At 45.4% G+C, this 17,135-nt stretch overlaps 1 protein-coding gene across 1 annotated transcript in view; it reads left to right on the forward strand.

The window, feature by feature from the left end:
- The window catches only part of ADRB2 (adrenoceptor beta 2), a 132,454-nt gene extending 119,302 nt beyond the window's left edge, over window positions 1-13,152 (forward strand). The window contains exons 2-3 of the mRNA XM_078004196.1: window positions 12,247-12,348; window positions 12,476-13,152. Coding sequence (XP_077860322.1) covers window positions 12,247-12,348; window positions 12,476-12,648 — 275 coding nt within the window. The 3' untranslated portion in view covers window positions 12,649-13,152. The remainder of the gene's footprint in view (window positions 1-12,246; window positions 12,349-12,475) is intronic.
- The last annotated feature ends 3,983 nt before the right edge of the window (window positions 13,153-17,135 follow it).

The raw sequence follows: 17,135 nt of genomic DNA on the forward strand, positions 1-17,135 counted from the left end.
GGCAGATTTGGCCAGTGGGAGGCACTGGTGAAAAGCTAGAGGGAGGAAAAGAGAAACTAAGGTGTTTCTTCCCCTCTCTCCCAGAGCACCTTTCACAGTCCTAGTCCCAACACAGGGCCTGCCCTGACTTCTGTGCTCTGCCAATACCACTTCCTCCTAGGAGTGCTCTCCAGCTGCAGGGGGCGTCACATCTTCCTGTTGTTCCTAGTCTCTAAATAGCCTCACCTTCCTACTTGGCTTCTCAAGTCTCTTATCCCCTTGGTGACCAATTCTCTGCGTTAAAACCCCTCTGTTTGAAGTGCCTAAGAAGGTTTTCTGTTTTCCTGACTAGACTTTAACTGATGAAAGTGTTTGTTTCAGCATTGTTGGTAATAGCAAAAAGTTAGAAATATCTCAGGTGTTCACTCTTTGAGAAATAGTACAGAATACTCTGCAGCAATTTTTTTGAATTGACATAACTCTGCAACATGGAATATATACTGATGAAAAAAAGGAAGTTGCAGACTAATATGTCCTGTAGTGTTTGATTAATGTTTATTCTTTAAAAATAATAAACCAATTGCATATGTTTTCTATAGTTTCATATAATCTTTAGGTTTATATATAAATTGATACATTTATAGAAATATCTGGAAGGATTTATGGCAAACTAATTGCATTATTTCCTTTGTGAGGTACCTAAGATAGAAGTGGAGTAAGAGAACCTTAACTTTACTATATTGTTTTAAGTTTTTACAAGAAAAGTATATTTATGTATTATTTGTGTAAATAAAAATTAATTTCAAGGTAGACAGCAAAACAAAAAAAGAAATAGAATGGGAAAGTTCTGTTGAAACTACATTTCAAGGGATCTGATGTACCAAGATAAGAGTTTGTGCTTAATTCTATAGGCAGCAAGAAATGAAGTGTGAATGGTCATGACATGACCCAGTCTAGGCTATGATAGTGCCTCCTCCTATGGTTGTCATTGAGGATCGGGTAAGTAAACATAAATAAACCACCCAGACAGCATTTGACATATGGTGAGTACTTTGTAAGTGTTAGCTACTGCTATTGTTTCCTTCCCTTTGCTCCAGCCACATGAACCTTTTTTTAATCTCATGAATATGCCAAGTTCTTTGAGGCCTCAAAGTTTTCATACATACTGTTCCTTATTTCTTTTTTCCCTCTCTTTCTCATCCTTCAGTGTTCAATTTAAATATTACCAGCTCAGTGAGCCCCTCCTTTACCTGCACTTCTAAGTTGTTTCCCTGGCCCACTGTATGTGTCTGTGTCAAAGCAACCTGTTGGCTTTTATAGAACACTTGTCCGAATCTGTAATAAAGTCTGTGGAGAATAGGTATTATTATTATTTATTGAGCACTTACTATGTGCAGATATGTTGTTATGTGCTTTATATATACTAATTCACTCAAATATCCTAATAACCCTTTTAAAAAGGCATTAGTATTATTCCTATTTGACAGATAAAGAAACTTATGAATAAGAAAAATGGAAATTTGACCAAGATCACAGCCAGTAAGTGTCAGAGCTTGGATTCCACCCATTAGTGCACCATAATAACTTCCTGAATGATGAATCAATTATTAATAGAAAACGGTTTATAGTACCCTTGATGTCCTCATAATTAATTAATCCCATACACGATGCAAGTTGTTTCGGAATTAATGGGAGTGATTAGCCTAACTGATAGAGTCTCTAAGGGTGGGTCATATCCCTTAAGAGGAGGAGGCAGCTATTTTCTGTGGAGAGGCAGTAAATTGAGCTTTGTGAAGCAGGGCTGATGGCAGAGCTGCAAAAGAGGAGCAGAGTGTGCTGGCAGAGATATAGGAAACTCACCAGGCTCCAGACCACATTACCTGGTTCTTCAGAGGCCGCTCCCTGCCAAGCCCAGTCACAGCCAGAGCTCCAAGAAAGGAGTTCTGGGAGCAGTGAGAACTGGCTGCCCTGAGAGGGATGCCAAGGAAGTAAGAAAAAAACAGCCCTTGACTCAGGCCAGGGCTTCAGAAGCAAGACCTCCCAGAAAGCCACGCCTTTCCCTGAGTCCCTGTTAGGCGAATCCCAACAGCAGCGAGCTGTGACTCTGTTGTTTGCAGATGTCAGGAGGAAAAATAATCGTAATATAAAGGCAGCTCAATTCACTCTCTTCTCCTCACGTGCCTGGCACCTTGTGGGAGCTTTAGATAAATGATGTCTTTTGAATCTTTTAACAACTCTGGAGATTCCCTCAACATTCATTTGGTCCATAAATATTTATCAAGCATGCGCTGCGTTGATGAAGTGAGCACTATTTTTAACTCTGTTTCACAGACGAGGAAAAAGAGATTTAGAGGGATTAAGTAACTTGCCCAAGTTAGACACTGGCAGTTAGAACGTGAACTCAAGTCTACCAGATGCCAACCTCCCTTCCTTCCCTCTACTCTGAATTACCTTCTAAACTTGAGACCAGAATTTATTTCTATTTATGTATCAGGTACTGTACCATAATCATAATTAGCAATTAGTCAATGAAATAATGGTTCCTTGCCGATAATAAATATTCAGTAAAGATTAGTTTACGTTATTCTACATATTATATATTTATACATTGTGATGGTTAATCTAGGTGTCAGCTTGTCTAGGCCACAGTTCTCAGCTATTTGGTCAAACATATCTGGATGCTACAGTGAAAGGATCCTTTAGATGAGAACAACACTGAAATCTGTAGACTCTGAGTGAAGCAAATTGCCTTTAGTCGTGTGGAAGGACCTTATCTAATCAGCTAAGGGTCTTCAGAGAAAAAGGATGAGCTCTCCCAAGGAAGAGGGAGTTCTGCCAGCAGACCACCTTCAGATTCGAACTGCAGTATCAGCTCTTCCCTGGGTCTCCAGCATGCCAGTTAACCTGGCAGATTTGGGGTTTGCCAACTCCACAATCAAGCGACCAAATTCCCTAAAATCTCTCTCTGTATATAGAGGTAAAGATAGAGGCAGAGATAGAGATATCTGCGGTTTGTAGATACACATCCTGTTGATTCTGTTGTCAGAAGCTTCACTACTACAAATATATATTCATAATAATAGTAATTGGATAAGCAGATAAAAGGAATGTCTACATTAGATGCCAAGAATGTATACTGCCTGAATTCTTCTAGAAATCCAGCTACTAATGAAAAATATTTTCTATGATATTGCCTACAACTGTCACAAACAGGTCCCCTTGTATGAAAAGAGCTGATTTTCCGGGCCAGGCACGATGGCTCACGCCTGTAATCCCAGCACTTTGGGAGGCCGAGGCAGGCGAATCACGAGGTCAGGAGATCGAGACCATCCTGGCTAACATGGTGAAACCCCGTCTTTACTAAAAAACAAAAATTAGCCGGGCGCGGTGGCGGGCGCCTGTAGTCCCAGCTACTCCGGAGGCTGAGGCAGGAGAATGGCGTGAGCCCAGGAGGCGGAGCTTGCAGTGAGTGGAGATCGTGCCACTGCACTCCAGCCTGGGCGACAGAGAGAGACTCCGTCTCAAAAAAAAAAGAGCTGATTTTCCCAATATAGTTACAAGATCCATGTTTCTTTTTTTTTGAGAGAGAGTCTCGCTGTTGCCCAGACTACAGTGCAAACACAGATCACTGCGGCCTCAAACTCCTGAATTCAAGTGATCCTCTCACCTCATCCTCCAAAGTAGCTGGGCTTACAGGCATGCCTCACCATTTCTCCTCTCCCTCCACATCTGTTTCCCCATGCACAAATTGAAGATCTCAGGATATTTGTATGACAAATGCAGGAATGAAGGAGGAGTGCACTCTCAGTCTGAGCAGGATGGCTGGCGACCTTGCAGGTAGCTGCAGAAGAGCACCTGCTGAAAGCCAGGATCCCAGTATTGCCACCCACCAGGTGGGTAACCTGGGCCAGATCTCTTTCACAGTCTAAACTTTAGTTTCTTATGTACTAAAAAAGCAATGATAGTCATTATGCTGAGGCTTATTGTAAAAATCAAAATAAAATCCCACATGGGATAGTATTTTCTGAGTGGCAGTGTTTTCCTCGAAGAAAGAGCAGGCCAAGCTGAGGAGTGAATAGAAGCAGTTTCTGGGCTCGGGTCGGAGCAGGGTCAACCCTGGCAGTGCTCTGAGCTCAGTGCAGATGATTCACAGCCACGGCTCATGTGCCTCACGCTGCTAAACAGGAGGGCATTTATCTGATCACAACCCCTTTGACGGCACTGCTTTCAGCTTCTGAAATACCCAGTCGGCCACCCAAGGAGAGGGGGCTCCTCATGTCTGCACCACAAGTTGGAGGCAGAGCAGAGCCCATGAGACTCGAAGTCCAGCATCTGTCCTCCTTACCGGCAAGTAAGGGCGCTGATATTCAGAACTTAACCTCCTCATGGAGGGGCCAGCAGAGCAAAAGGACATCAGCCACAAACTCTCCCTCCAAAGCTGGGTGTCTCACCACAGCAGGGGAACTGGGAGACAGATAAAGACTGGAAGGAGAAATTAATTTCAAAGAACAGGAAAGCATCAGCCAGATCCTAATCAGAGAATCAGGCTGCTGGCAGAACTGCAAGTCATTTATCAAGTGCCTCCTGAAACTCAAACTTAATGTATCACTTTTCCTCTTATCTTAGGATTTGGGGGAAATGAAATACATTTTTATATGACAAAATTCAGCCACTAACTCACTCTATAACATTGAGCAAGTCGTGGAGCCTCTCTGAGCGTCTGTTTCTCTTCCTCAAAATAACAAAGTTGTACAAAATCAGAGTTTCCCAAACTTCAGGTATGAGATTTCCAGGATCATGAGCTGGACACCACATGCATAAGCACCATAGCTGCTATTTTTAACCTAATATTGCTTTTTGCAGGTATTTATTGTAAAAGGAAATTCTCTGTCACCTCATAAATGTAAAAGCACAACCTTTGGGGTTCATAATTTATTATAATGGATACATAGTTCTCACAACTGAAAAAACTCTCACATGCCAGGCTCTTACAAGCATCCCTCAGACTCTCGTTGGGAAACTCTTGGCCTAGATGATCCCCGAAGGCCCTCCAGCCCTGGCATTCCACTGTGAAAAGCCCGGATCCCTGGCAGCCTGGCTAACTCCTAGAGAAGTTTTCTGACACTGTGCATAAGACTAGCCCCCTGTGCATGTTCCTATCAAGGCATTTATTGAGCTTTTCTGTAACCCTGGTGAAGCCTGTCATCCCTGGTAAAGGCAGTGGTTGAGAGTATTGCCCATCACTGGGTTTGAGTAATGGTACTGGCACGGTGAGCCACTTAACAATGTTACTTCACCTCTCCAAGGCTCAGTTCCTTTGTCCACAAAATAAAGTTAATTGTTCTTCAGTAAATGGAATCTCAAAACCAAAAAAAAAAACCATCAAAATGCACTTGGGTGGGGAAGGCAGAAGAGATGTAAAGTGGTGGCCCAGAAATGTTGGAGTCAAGGAAAGAATTTGCCAATTGGAGGAGAGGAGCAGGTTCAAAAGCAAAAGGAAAGAAGCCACCCCACTCAGTATGATTATAATGATGCCAGCTGATATGTATTTAGTGATGACTATAGTGTGAAGTGCTTTTTAAGCTTGATTTTATGTAATCCGCACAGTCATTATTATTCCCACCTTACATAAGAGGAAGTTACAGTTCACTGAGATGACGTGTCTTGTCCAAGAACACAACTAGAAAGTGGCAGAGCAGGGACTTGAATGCAAGTCTGTCTGACTCCAGGAACCATGTTCTCATCCCTGATGGCAGGGGGTTCCTGAAACAGCTTCCGTGATCACTACTCCTGCAGGCCCTCAGCTAGCTGCCCAGTCTGCTCCACAGGCTCTGTCGCTTGTCCTATGACCAACTGAATAAGATTCCCGATAAGACATTCGCAGCACAGGCCTTATCTCTTCTGCAACTGTCAACTTCCTTTTGAGTCTTCTCCCCTCCTATCTTTTCTTTCTAATCCCTCACGAATGCATCAATAGCTTAATGTACCCTGGCCACAGACTTCATTTTGCCACCGGAAGCCAGTATCCCTTCTCCTGCCAAGGAGTGGCAGTGGCTCTGGGTGACCTATGCCAAAAGCAAACTTGGTGGCTTCTTCATGGAGTTCCACAGTGGGGCTTCAAGGAGAGAGCCCTGCCAAGAGAGGGAGTCTGCTTCATCTTTATTATATAGTCGGTAACTCGGAAATGACCAGCCTGCCTTACAGCTCTAGTGGAGGCCAGAGGAGAGAGAGTGAATAATATTCATGTACACACATGAAGTGTGTGTACATGTCAACAAAATTCGTATGTACGATGAAGAATTGCACTAAAAGCAATGCTTTTCTCTAGCATTTATAACTACGTCTTCTCCCTTCTTCTCTTCCATGGGTCCTTTCTTCCATTATTACTGATCTCCTTTCTGTCATTTTTATTTTGTCTCCCAAGTCCTTCTGAATCCCATCTCCTTCCTCTCCACCAATGCAAATTATAGGGCATCCTTAGGCCTTAAATCCAGTTTCTTGCTTTCTCTGATCCAACAGGTTGGGTCAGTGATTTGGCATTACTTGGAGTAGCCACCAGAGAAAAAAGACCTGTCACCTTAGTGCTTACTTACCTTGCCTTGATCAAAACCAAGTCCTCATTACCTCTCTCTCTCTCTCCAGAGATCTCCAGCCATCCTGGGACAGGTAAAAGCTGAATGGGTCAGCATCGCCATGGTTAATCCTCTCTGTTCACAAGCCTCTCACAGGCATCCACATCAGGGTGGCCATAGCTCTAAGGACCATTGCCCTCAGTTGGGTCTGCCCTGGGCCAGCCTGCAACTGCCCTACAAATGGGAAAATTATAGATGAGCCAGGGGACTGGAGCAGCAGGTCAAGGAGATAGGGTTCTGAATGAAATATTCCTTTCCAAGGGCCAAGACTTTTCCATGATTCAAGTTATCTCCACCTGAGCTCTTTTGCAACCTAGAATGAGGGGGATCAGAGTGTTCCCAACCCCACAGATTATTGTCCTTGGCAGGAGCCATGGGATTGGAGCCTCCTCAGCAATGGCAAACTCAAGGGCATTAGACTTTTAGCTGTATTTGGGGGACACTGGGCCAGGGCTCACCTGTCCCAGATGGGCAGTAATTATAAACCTGACAATAAATAAATGCTTTATCCTGAAGGAGCTTAACTCTGAGCTTTGAAATTTAATTCTTTGTGCCTCTGCCGCAGATCTGCTCTCCCCTCTCTGGAAATGAAGGCTGTAGATTTTCCGCAAAGCTGGATTCCAGGTGTTTTCAATTCATTATTTAATTAATTAGTCTGCGAAGTATATAGTTAGGCATGCCCATCATTTAGGAAAATTAGCACACAAGAACCAAAGACCTATACTTTGGGATAGAAATTCACATTACAAATGGGGCTTCTTCAAAGTGAGAGCCCTAAGTATACTCAGGGTATTATTTGAATTGTAAAATATCTTTGCTTAACCACAACTCTTTTGGAATACACATAGAGCACACAATGAAAGCCAGTTCAAAGCCTGAGTGTCACAGGTCCTTTCTATAAGACAATCCAGGGAAATGGTTCCCAGACCTCAGTGTGCATCAGAGTCACCTAGAGAGCTCATGAACATGCAGATTCCTGGGCCCTACTCCAGAGCTGCCTTATCATTATCTCTGGGGGTGGAGCCCAGTAATCTCTCTACTTAAGCAACTCTCCAGGTGACTGGATGCAGGCAGTCCAAGAGCCACACCTGTGCTAGGTCTTAAAGCCGCAGTACTCCTGTGCCTGGAACAAAGCTGCCGCACAGCTCCCGGCCCATTGCTCAGTGTGAGGCCATCCATGTGAAAGCCCCCTTTCACTCAAGAGCTGGACCCCAGGCTCCTTTGACACCAGCCACAAATGCCACACACCAGTAACCCCAGATAGCTAAGGTACAAGCCCCTCCTAATCAAAACCTCAGGCTTGAAATGCATACACAGTTATACAGATGGCAAAGCAGAAGGCCACAGGGGAGACGGGACTCGCCCAGCAGCAGTGGGCAAGCCAGAGAGCCATGGGGGGCAGAAGAGCTGCTTTTCTGGTCCCTCTGCCAGCCCTGCACGGCCTCCAGATTTCTGCTACATGGCTCTTCCTCTAAGGATGAACTTGAGAATGAACCAGGTGTTCCTGTTATTATCTGTCTGCGAACATTGTCTTTCTCCTTCACACCAGTCACGGTTGGTAGCTATGTAGTATTTTTTGACATTTGTCTTTCCAACTAGATGATGGACTTATTGAGACAGGGGCCTGTTTTGTACACAGAGTGTCTAACACCTAACACGGTGCCCAGCGCATAGTAGAAAGTCAATAAATATGGACAGACAGAAGTTGCAATGATCTCTTCTACATAATAGGAAATAGAAATATTGGAAAAAAGAGAGAGAGAGAGAGAGAGAGAGAGAGAGAGAGAGAGAGAGAGAGAGAGAGAGAGAGAGAGGTTTGCCAAGGCTAGAAACAAGTCTATGCCATGAAGTCCTGGGAGGCAGAGGGAACTCGCTCTCCCTCGGGCCTCAGTGTCCAGGATTGGACTAAACAGGCTCTCCCTAGCCTTCCAACTCATAACGGTCTATAGACGTTAGAGCATGGATTGAATAGAAAATGACTGAACATTAGACTTCCATCTCTCTACAGGGGGTTGGGGTCCTAGAGGCCACCCGGCTTTATGGTTTCACAGCTCCCTCTAGTGGCCAGGGCCATGTTTTACTATAATTTTGTGATGGTCTTTGGTTATCAAATTGAGCTGCAATCAGTTATTTAGCTGAGTTAATAACTGAGTGTTATTAAACTAAGCTTAAGTTAGTTTAGAGGTCTGGCTTGAGTATAACTAGTAACTTACATACATGTGGAGATATTAAATCCATTGAGATCGTCGTTTATTAATCCAGCAACTCATGGCCCAGCGCCTAATCTATACCTGGGACAGTGCCGGGTGAAAGGCTATACCAATGAGCATGTCAGAGATCTCCACTGCCCGTGGTGCTTATATCCTAGGGAGGGAATGGGACATTCAGCAATTATGCAGAAGTGAGGTGTACACCACTGCGATGAGAGTCAGGAAGGAAATACGCAGAGCATTCACGTAGAACACAAGTGGTGGTCCCCTTCAGGAAGGCTTCTCTGAAGAAACAACGTTTCCGCTTGGGTTTGAAACACGAGGAATAATTATCAAGGCAAAAGTGGGGAGGGGGATGGGAAGGAAGGAAAAGGCAAAGAACTCTAGGCAAGAAAGAGCCCTGTGAGCTTGAGGTAGTGAAAGTGGGCCAGGGTTGCCTGCGTAATGAGCAGAAGACAAGGCTGAAGAGGTAGGTGGTGTTATTATTCCCATCGGTTTCTCACTACTGTGGAAACTGAGGCCCGGAGATGTGGCACGAGCTGGTCATAGTGATGCAGCTTCTGGGTAGTGATAGAGAAAAGGGGACCTGGGGCAACCAGAGCGGATACTGCAGGATGGAAAGAGCTGGGCCAGGGAGACAGAGGCACGGGGTGGTATGTGGGAGGGAGGGAGGGAGGGAGGGAGAGAGGGAGGGAGGAACACAGTTCCCAGAGTCTGACGAGCGTTCAGACTGCAGCACTGGGAGGGACTCGGCGGTCATCTAGGCCTCCTTGTCCATTTGCCAGGGCAGAAAGCAGTGAACAGCAAATCTTCACCCACATCCCCAGTACACAGGCCTGCAGCAGCTAGGCCCGCATCACTGCTCCCCAGAGACACTCCCACCAGGCTCCCGCAGCCTCATGCAAAGCCTCCGTTCCCTTGAGTACCTCCACCTCTCATCCAAACTGCCCTCTCTCAGCCCATGGGCTCTTCAGTCCCAGGCTCTGTTGCCATCACCCCAGGGAGCAGTCCTCAGGAATGAGCCGTGCATGACGCGACCCTGCCCTCCCTGCCGCCACCCCCACCCCGCTGCTGCCACTCTGAACTCCTGCCATGTCTCTCCCTTTGAGGTCTGCCCACTGACTGTTCTCCTCCCTCATACCACGTTTCCCCATCTCCTAGCCCGGCTTATCCTCCAGATCTTGGCTTAGACATCCCTTCTTCCAGAAGCCAGCACCACTCTCCCTGGAGCTCCTCTTCTGAATCCCCTTGGAGCACCGATCACATGGCATATTGGTTTCCTATTTCCTTGTCCACCTCCCCAGCTAGACTTGAACACCCCCAGGTCAAGGACTACATCTGTCCCATTTTCTCCTATATCCCCAGCAGCTAACACGGTGCCTGGCACTTAGAAAGTGCCCAGATCGCTTGCTTACTCTCCTTCCTTCCTTCCTTCCTTCCTTCCTTCCTTCCTTCCTTCCTTCCTTCCTTCCTTCTTTCTTTCCTTCTTTCCTTCTTTCCTTCTTTCCTTCTTTCTTTCCTTCTTTCCTTCTTTCTTTCTTTCTTTCGTTTTTTTGAGGCAGAGTCTTGCTCTGTCACCCAGGCTGGAGTGCAATGGCTCGATCTCCTCTCACTGCAAGCTTCCCCCCCAGAATAACCCCGTTCTCCTGCCTCAGCCTCCCGAGTAGCTGGGACTACAGGCGCCTGCCACCACGCCCAGTGAATTTTTTTGTATTTTTAGTAGAGATGGGGTTTCACCGTTTTAGTCAGGATGGTCTCGATCTCCTGACCCCGTGATCCGCCTGCCTCGGCCTCCTAAAGTGCTGGGATTACAGGCGTGAGCCACTGCGCCTGCCCAGATCTATTTCTTAAATAAATGAATGAATTAAAATGAATGACTCTAAGCTGAGCCACCTGCTTTTTACCACCACGCATTGTGTTTCTCATCTCCATCTGCCCATCAACCTCTGCCTTCATTATGTCTAACAAGGGCCCGCTACTGCTGTAAGATAAAGAAAGCAGTCTGCCTCAGCCCAGACACTGACTGGTCAGTCTTACTGATGGCAGCTGCTGGTGTCCCCTAACCTCCCAGGAGAAAGTGCAGTCAGAAGCAAGAAGGAGTTGTCTACATCTCAGACTTATTAGACAGTCTCTCCCCCAAATGTGTTTTCCTGGTGACTAGGAATGCATTTGAAAGTTGGATTTTATTTTTTTACCAATTTCTACAGCTTTCTGAGGCTTGATTTCCTCTGGGTGAGCCTCCAAATCATTAGAGACCCCATGGTTAAAATCCCCATATGAGATATCTTGTGTAGGGTGACCCCAATATGAATAAGCTTATTCTTCAGCTTGCATGCAAATGAGATCCTGGTGGTTCTGTTCAGTCAATGGCATCTATGTATTGAAGACATACTATGTGCCAGTCTGCGTCAAATGATTCTGATCTGTGGAGAAGAGTCAGCTTTATCCCTGCCTTTCACAGAACTGGCATTCTAGCAGGAATTGTAGAATTAAGCAACTTATTACAATTATTCAATGACATGCAATGAGATGCAAGCTGAGGAGGTTCCCTGAGGCCCCTGAAGCTCCCTAGAGTGATGGTAACAGAGCCTGGGACTGAAGCACCCATGGGCTGAGAGAGGACAGTTTGGATGAGAGGTGGAGGTGCTAGGGGCCAAGATAGCTCAGCCTGAGTGTCCTGGCCTCGGTCAAAGTGGCTGCCCTAAAGCTGTGACCTTTGGGCTGAGAGCTAAAGGATGTGTAGGTGTTCACCAGGCTAAGGAACATGCAATGTGTGTGTGCACATGAGTGTGTGTGCACATGCATGTGTGTGCACGGGCATGTGTGTGCGTGTATGTGTGTGCATATGCATGTAAGCATGTGTATGCTACAAATGTATTGTGTGTGATGCATGTGTCCATGCATGTGTGTGCATATGTAAGAGCATATGTATGTCACAAGTATGTTGTGTGTGCATGTGTATGTTACAAGTGCATGGGTGTGCAGGTTGCAGATGCATGTATGAAACCATAGATGCCATGAGTATATTGTCCATGCATGTGTGTGTCCATGTGAGAGTATATGCAGGTGCATGTGAGCATGTGTGTACAAGTATATTGTATGTACATGTGTGTGCACGTGTGTGTGAGTGTACATATGCCACAAGTACATGTGCGTGCAGGTTTCAGGAGCATGTATGTGTTTGTGTGTCCCAAGTGCCTGTGTATATAGATGCTCTTCAGCCTTCACATCTCCTTCCTATCACAAATCAGTCATTGTGAAGTGGATTTCAAGTCTTCTCCATATGGTGCAGTGTTTCCAAGCCTCTTTTGGATCATGAATCATTTCAATAAACAACAACATAACAACAACAGCTATTCCATGTTAACTGCATGAGAGTCATTGTGCCAGACATTTAATGTGTGTTCTCTCATTTACTTCTCCAGCAAACCCAAGAGGCAGGCCTATGGTTATTGTTCCATTCTACAGAAGAAGAAACAGAGGCTCAGGAAGAGGAAGGCTCTTTCCCACGGTGGCCCTGAGCACAGGTCTGTATGACTCAAAGTATATGCTCTAATCCACTAAACTCTTTCCTGCCACCAGAGCAAGTGACACAGCAGATTGACCTTATGGCAGGTCCCTCTCCCACTGTTAACGACAACACTCTCCTTGCAGTGAATGGAAAGTCTTCAGTGAAGTTCTGTTCCCGCTCAACCACTGATTCACTGTATGACATTGGAAAAGTCCCCCACTCTTTGTTGCCCTGGAGCTTGCTGAGCTCTATCACTCCACATGAAGAGCTTAGCACCACCATCCACAGACGGCAGGCAGGTTACACAATCTCATGAAATCCCTGTTTCCTCATCGCTAAAATGGAGCTAACAATGGTACCCTCCTGATAGTACTGCGGAGGGGTTGACCGAGCTCATGTGCAAAGAACGCTCAGTCCTGTGACTGCCTCACGATGTGTGCCCAATAAACCACAGCCGTCGCTGATGCTGAGGACACAGGAGAGCCAGAGAGCTGAGAGCACCAGCCTGGGAATCAAGTGGACCTGGATTCAAATGATTCAAACGCTCACTTTGCCTTCTAATCGTCACGTGACTTGGCAAAAGTTATTTAGCTGCCAAATTTTCCTCGCTTGTAAAATGGGAATTAAAACAGCACCTACTTCATAGGTATGTCTGAGGAATACATGAGATAATACACATAGCATTGCCCTATGAATGTTAGTTAACATCATTACTATTTGCACATATTGAGTAATATTATAAATAAGGATTATGTGGGGTCTAATTTTGTTCTAGTTCAAGGTTTTAGAAAAAAATAAATAGAGGTATCTGGTTTGGTCAGATTTACTAGACATTGTACTGTTTGTAAAAATTTTTTGAAAGAAAAAAAAAAACGGACCTGTCTCATGAGTCAATAGAAAGTCAGTTTCCTTTTGGTTGAGGCCAGCAGTTCTGTGCAGTTTATTCTGGTGCTGGCTGGCGGTTTGGTTAGGTTCAAGGCCATGACCATGAGTAAGTGATTCACTCTTGCCAAAAACTATAATCATGGTCATATTCTAAATATTTATACTAAAAGAAACCAAACCTGCTCCACCTTCAGGGGTCACAGGCACCACTCCCTCACATACTGGAGTTCATTCATTCATCCTACTCAGGCTTATTAACCATTCACCTCGTGCCAGGCACCAGGCACTGGTCATGCTGGTGGCTAATGGGACAGAAACCTGCTAGCAGCTTTGGCCAGTTTTGGAGAAACAACCAAATCAGGGCCCTCAATGATGGTAGCTGCACCTGGGCTGTGTAGGCTCCTACAGAGAATGCAGGCCATCTGTTTGGTGCATATCACAATGTGGTCTGTTCCAGCTGGGAAAGGCACTTGGGGATCATCTCAGGCAACACACACCCTTTACAGCCACTGAGATCTCACAGCTGGGCTAAGATCCTGCTATTCTGACTCCTAGATCAGCACCTCTCCCTTCCTCCTAGATGCCCCAAGGTTTCCTCCACTTCACACAGAGCAGGTGGTCTCCAGACATTTTAGCTCACAAACAACTTCTAACATAGTGATAATGAGAATTTAAAAAGTAATATCACTCCTAACAGTATCTTTCACTTACTGGATGATTTCTGGGTGCCAGGTACTTCATTAAACATTTTATATGATATGCCTCATCTAACATTCAAAGAACATTATTGGTTAGGTCATTATTATCCCATTGTACAGAAGAGGACACTGAGGTCCAGAGAGGAGAAGGGATTTTCCCATGTTAACACAGCTAGAAGTTGCAGAACTTAACTTTACCTGACTCCAAACCCTGTGCACACGGCCACCACACAATATCCCCTCGGTGGGACACAGAGCACAGGAGACCTGCCCTCCCGCATCCTCTTCCTGTGATTACCTGGCGAGCAACAGATTGATGCCTGCTGCTAGGAGGGAGGAAGAAAGAGCATCAGGTGGGCAGAAAAGAGGCTTCAAATCTAGTCCATGGCTTTAGCACCCACTAAAATCCAGGACTATAATGAGCTTAAGGGTGAAGAAAGACAACAGTGGAGAGCACACTGGTGAGGAGATGGATGGGTGGGTCTACAGACTGTTCCAGTGTCTTCTCCAGGTGAAGGGTGGCACCAGGTGCTGGAAGAATACCTGTGTCGTGTGACCTGGGGCAAACCATTTCCTGTCTACTAGAGAGGGAGAACAGGATAACAATCAAGCACGTGGCCTCTGAAGCCAGACAACCCAGGATGAAACCCCAGCTCTGCCTCTTACCAGGTGTGCGACTTCATACAGTATTTAGCATACTGGGCGTTAGCTTCCTCTTCTGTAAAAAAGGCATAATAACACCTGTCTCATAGGATCATTATGAAAACTAAATGAGTTAATACACAGAATGCCCTCAGAACAGTACCTAACATATAGTAAGAACTATATGCATTTTTGCTAAATGTTTAAAAATTATATAAACTAGAGGTTATAGTACCCGACTGTTGAATTAAGATGCTTTGGCTGCAAAGTAACAGAATATCTGATCCTGAGTGGTTTCAACAGAAAGCCTTTATTAGTATTACTTTCTCATTAGTATAATGAGAATCCTCCAAATGGAGACGGTTCCAGGCTCAGGGATGTCCCAGGAACTCAGGATCTTCTTATCCCTCACCCTCCCTTTGACCATTTTCCACAAATCATTTCCCATCCTGTCCTAAGATGGCTGCCACAGTTCCAAACATCACATCCCATTACCACAAAGCCAAATATCACATCCAGATGTCACAAAGCTACCCCTAGAAACAGAAAGTAAGGAATAGGGAATCTCTTTTGCACCTATTGCTGTCTTATGAAAGAGAAACTACTTCCTAGAAGCCTCTCTGAAGACTTCCTTTTTCTGTCATTAGCCAGAACAGGGCCATGTGATCACCTGCAGCCCCTGTAGAAGGCTAGCAAAGCAATATCCTGCATTTCTGTCACGATATAGAGCTGGGCTCCACAGCAAAGAAGATGGGAGGAAGAAGAGTAGTTGAATAGGCAATCAACATGCCTTGCAAGATAGTCTTGAGAAGGAAATGTGGGGAAAAGTGCAGGAATGTTGTGAAAGAGTTAACTACTTCCACTGCACCTATGTAAGACATTGTTCTCAGAAATAATCATATCAATAGCAGTGCTTCACCCTGTGGGTTAGAGGTAGAGTCTATAGAAATGCAGGATGCCCTGTGTCTACTAAAATACAAAAAAATTAGCTGAGCGTGGTGGCAGGCACCTGTAATCCTAGTTACTTGGGAGGCAGAGGCAGGAGAATTGCTTGAACCTGGGAGGTGGAGGTTGCAGTGAGCTGAGATCGCACCATTGCACTCCAGCCTGGGTGACAGAGCAAGACTCCATCTCAAAAAATAAAAATAAAAAATAAATAGAAATGCAAGATGCCGATAATTCTAGGTTGTCCTGTTCTTTCCCCATGGATATGGCAGCCAAGGGACAAATAAAAGGAAACCGACTGCCCTGACACTAAAACTGACATTGTATGGCCTCATAATAACCCAGGCCTGGAAAACAATAGTTCACCAACTTCCCCTCTCATTTTGGTGGATTATAAATAAAGCCTGGAGGGAAAGTAATGAAATTAGTTTCAGAACAGTGATAGAATTCCTCTGAAAGCAGAAAATCTTTATTTAGAAAATACCTTGTGGGCCATTCTGTAGTGAAAATTCAGTCCTCTGGCCATAGTCTAGATCTGAGCTCAGCAAACATTTTCTCTAAAGGGCCACATAATAAATACTGTAGAATTTTCAGGTAATAAGGCCCCTGTCACAACTACTCTACTCTAGGTAGTGTAGGCAATGACAATGTGTCAACAAATGAGTGTGGCTGCATTCCAATAAAACTTTTATTTTTTTAAATTTTTTATTTTTTACTTTTGAGATGGAGTCTCGCTCTGTCACCCCAGGCTGGAGTGCAGTGGCATGATCTCGGCTCACTGCAACCTCCGCCTCCTGGGTTCAAGCGTTCTCCTGCCTCAACCTCCCGAGTAGCTGGGACTACAGGCACACTCCCTGCCCACTTTCCGCCGTTTGTCACCGCGCTTCCAAACTGCCCCCTGATTTTTGTATTTTTAGTAGAGATGGGGTTTCACCATGTTGGTCAGGCTGGTCTCAAACTCCTGACCTTGTGATCCACCTGCCTTGGCCTCCCAAAGTGCTGGGATTACAGGCATGAGCCACCATGCCCGGCCATAAAACTTTATTTATAGAAACAGGTAGAGGGTCACATTTGGCCCACAGACAGCAGTTTGCCAACCCTGGTTCTACATGGCAAGTTACGTAAGACAACAACCTAAGCCAGGGGACTCAAGCTCTACTGCCCATGGGGCTGGAGAGGTAAAGAAGTAAAGCAGGCTGGGTGGGGACTGTGACATGTGGAGAATATATGACTCATGGAAACAAGGCAGTTGCAAAAACCAATGTAATCAGACCCTCCAGTATTTTAGGAAAACCAGAAATGCAAATATGAGGGCATATTCTCATTTTTAAATATTGGCACCGATTCAAAATTTTAAACCTGGTGCAGACCTAACTGAAGAAAAAACATCTGGGGGCCAGCACAGTTTGGGGGCAGCCAGTGTGTGGCCTCTGGCCTAGATCACCCTTCCTGAGCAATGTGCTATGACAACCAAGTACACATGACACATTTGAGTGGCATGATCCAGGAAACTTAGGCCAACGCCAGTCTGACCTATTGCTAATGGAATGCATAACTGCCGCCGTCCTGCCCAGTGGCCGGGCATATGGGAGGCCATTCACATGCACGACTGCAATGAGCTGCACGTGCACTG

This window comes from Macaca mulatta, chromosome 6, assembly GCF_049350105.2.
Source record: "Macaca mulatta isolate MMU2019108-1 chromosome 6, T2T-MMU8v2.0, whole genome shotgun sequence".
NCBI lineage: Eukaryota > Metazoa > Chordata > Mammalia > Primates > Cercopithecidae > Macaca > Macaca mulatta.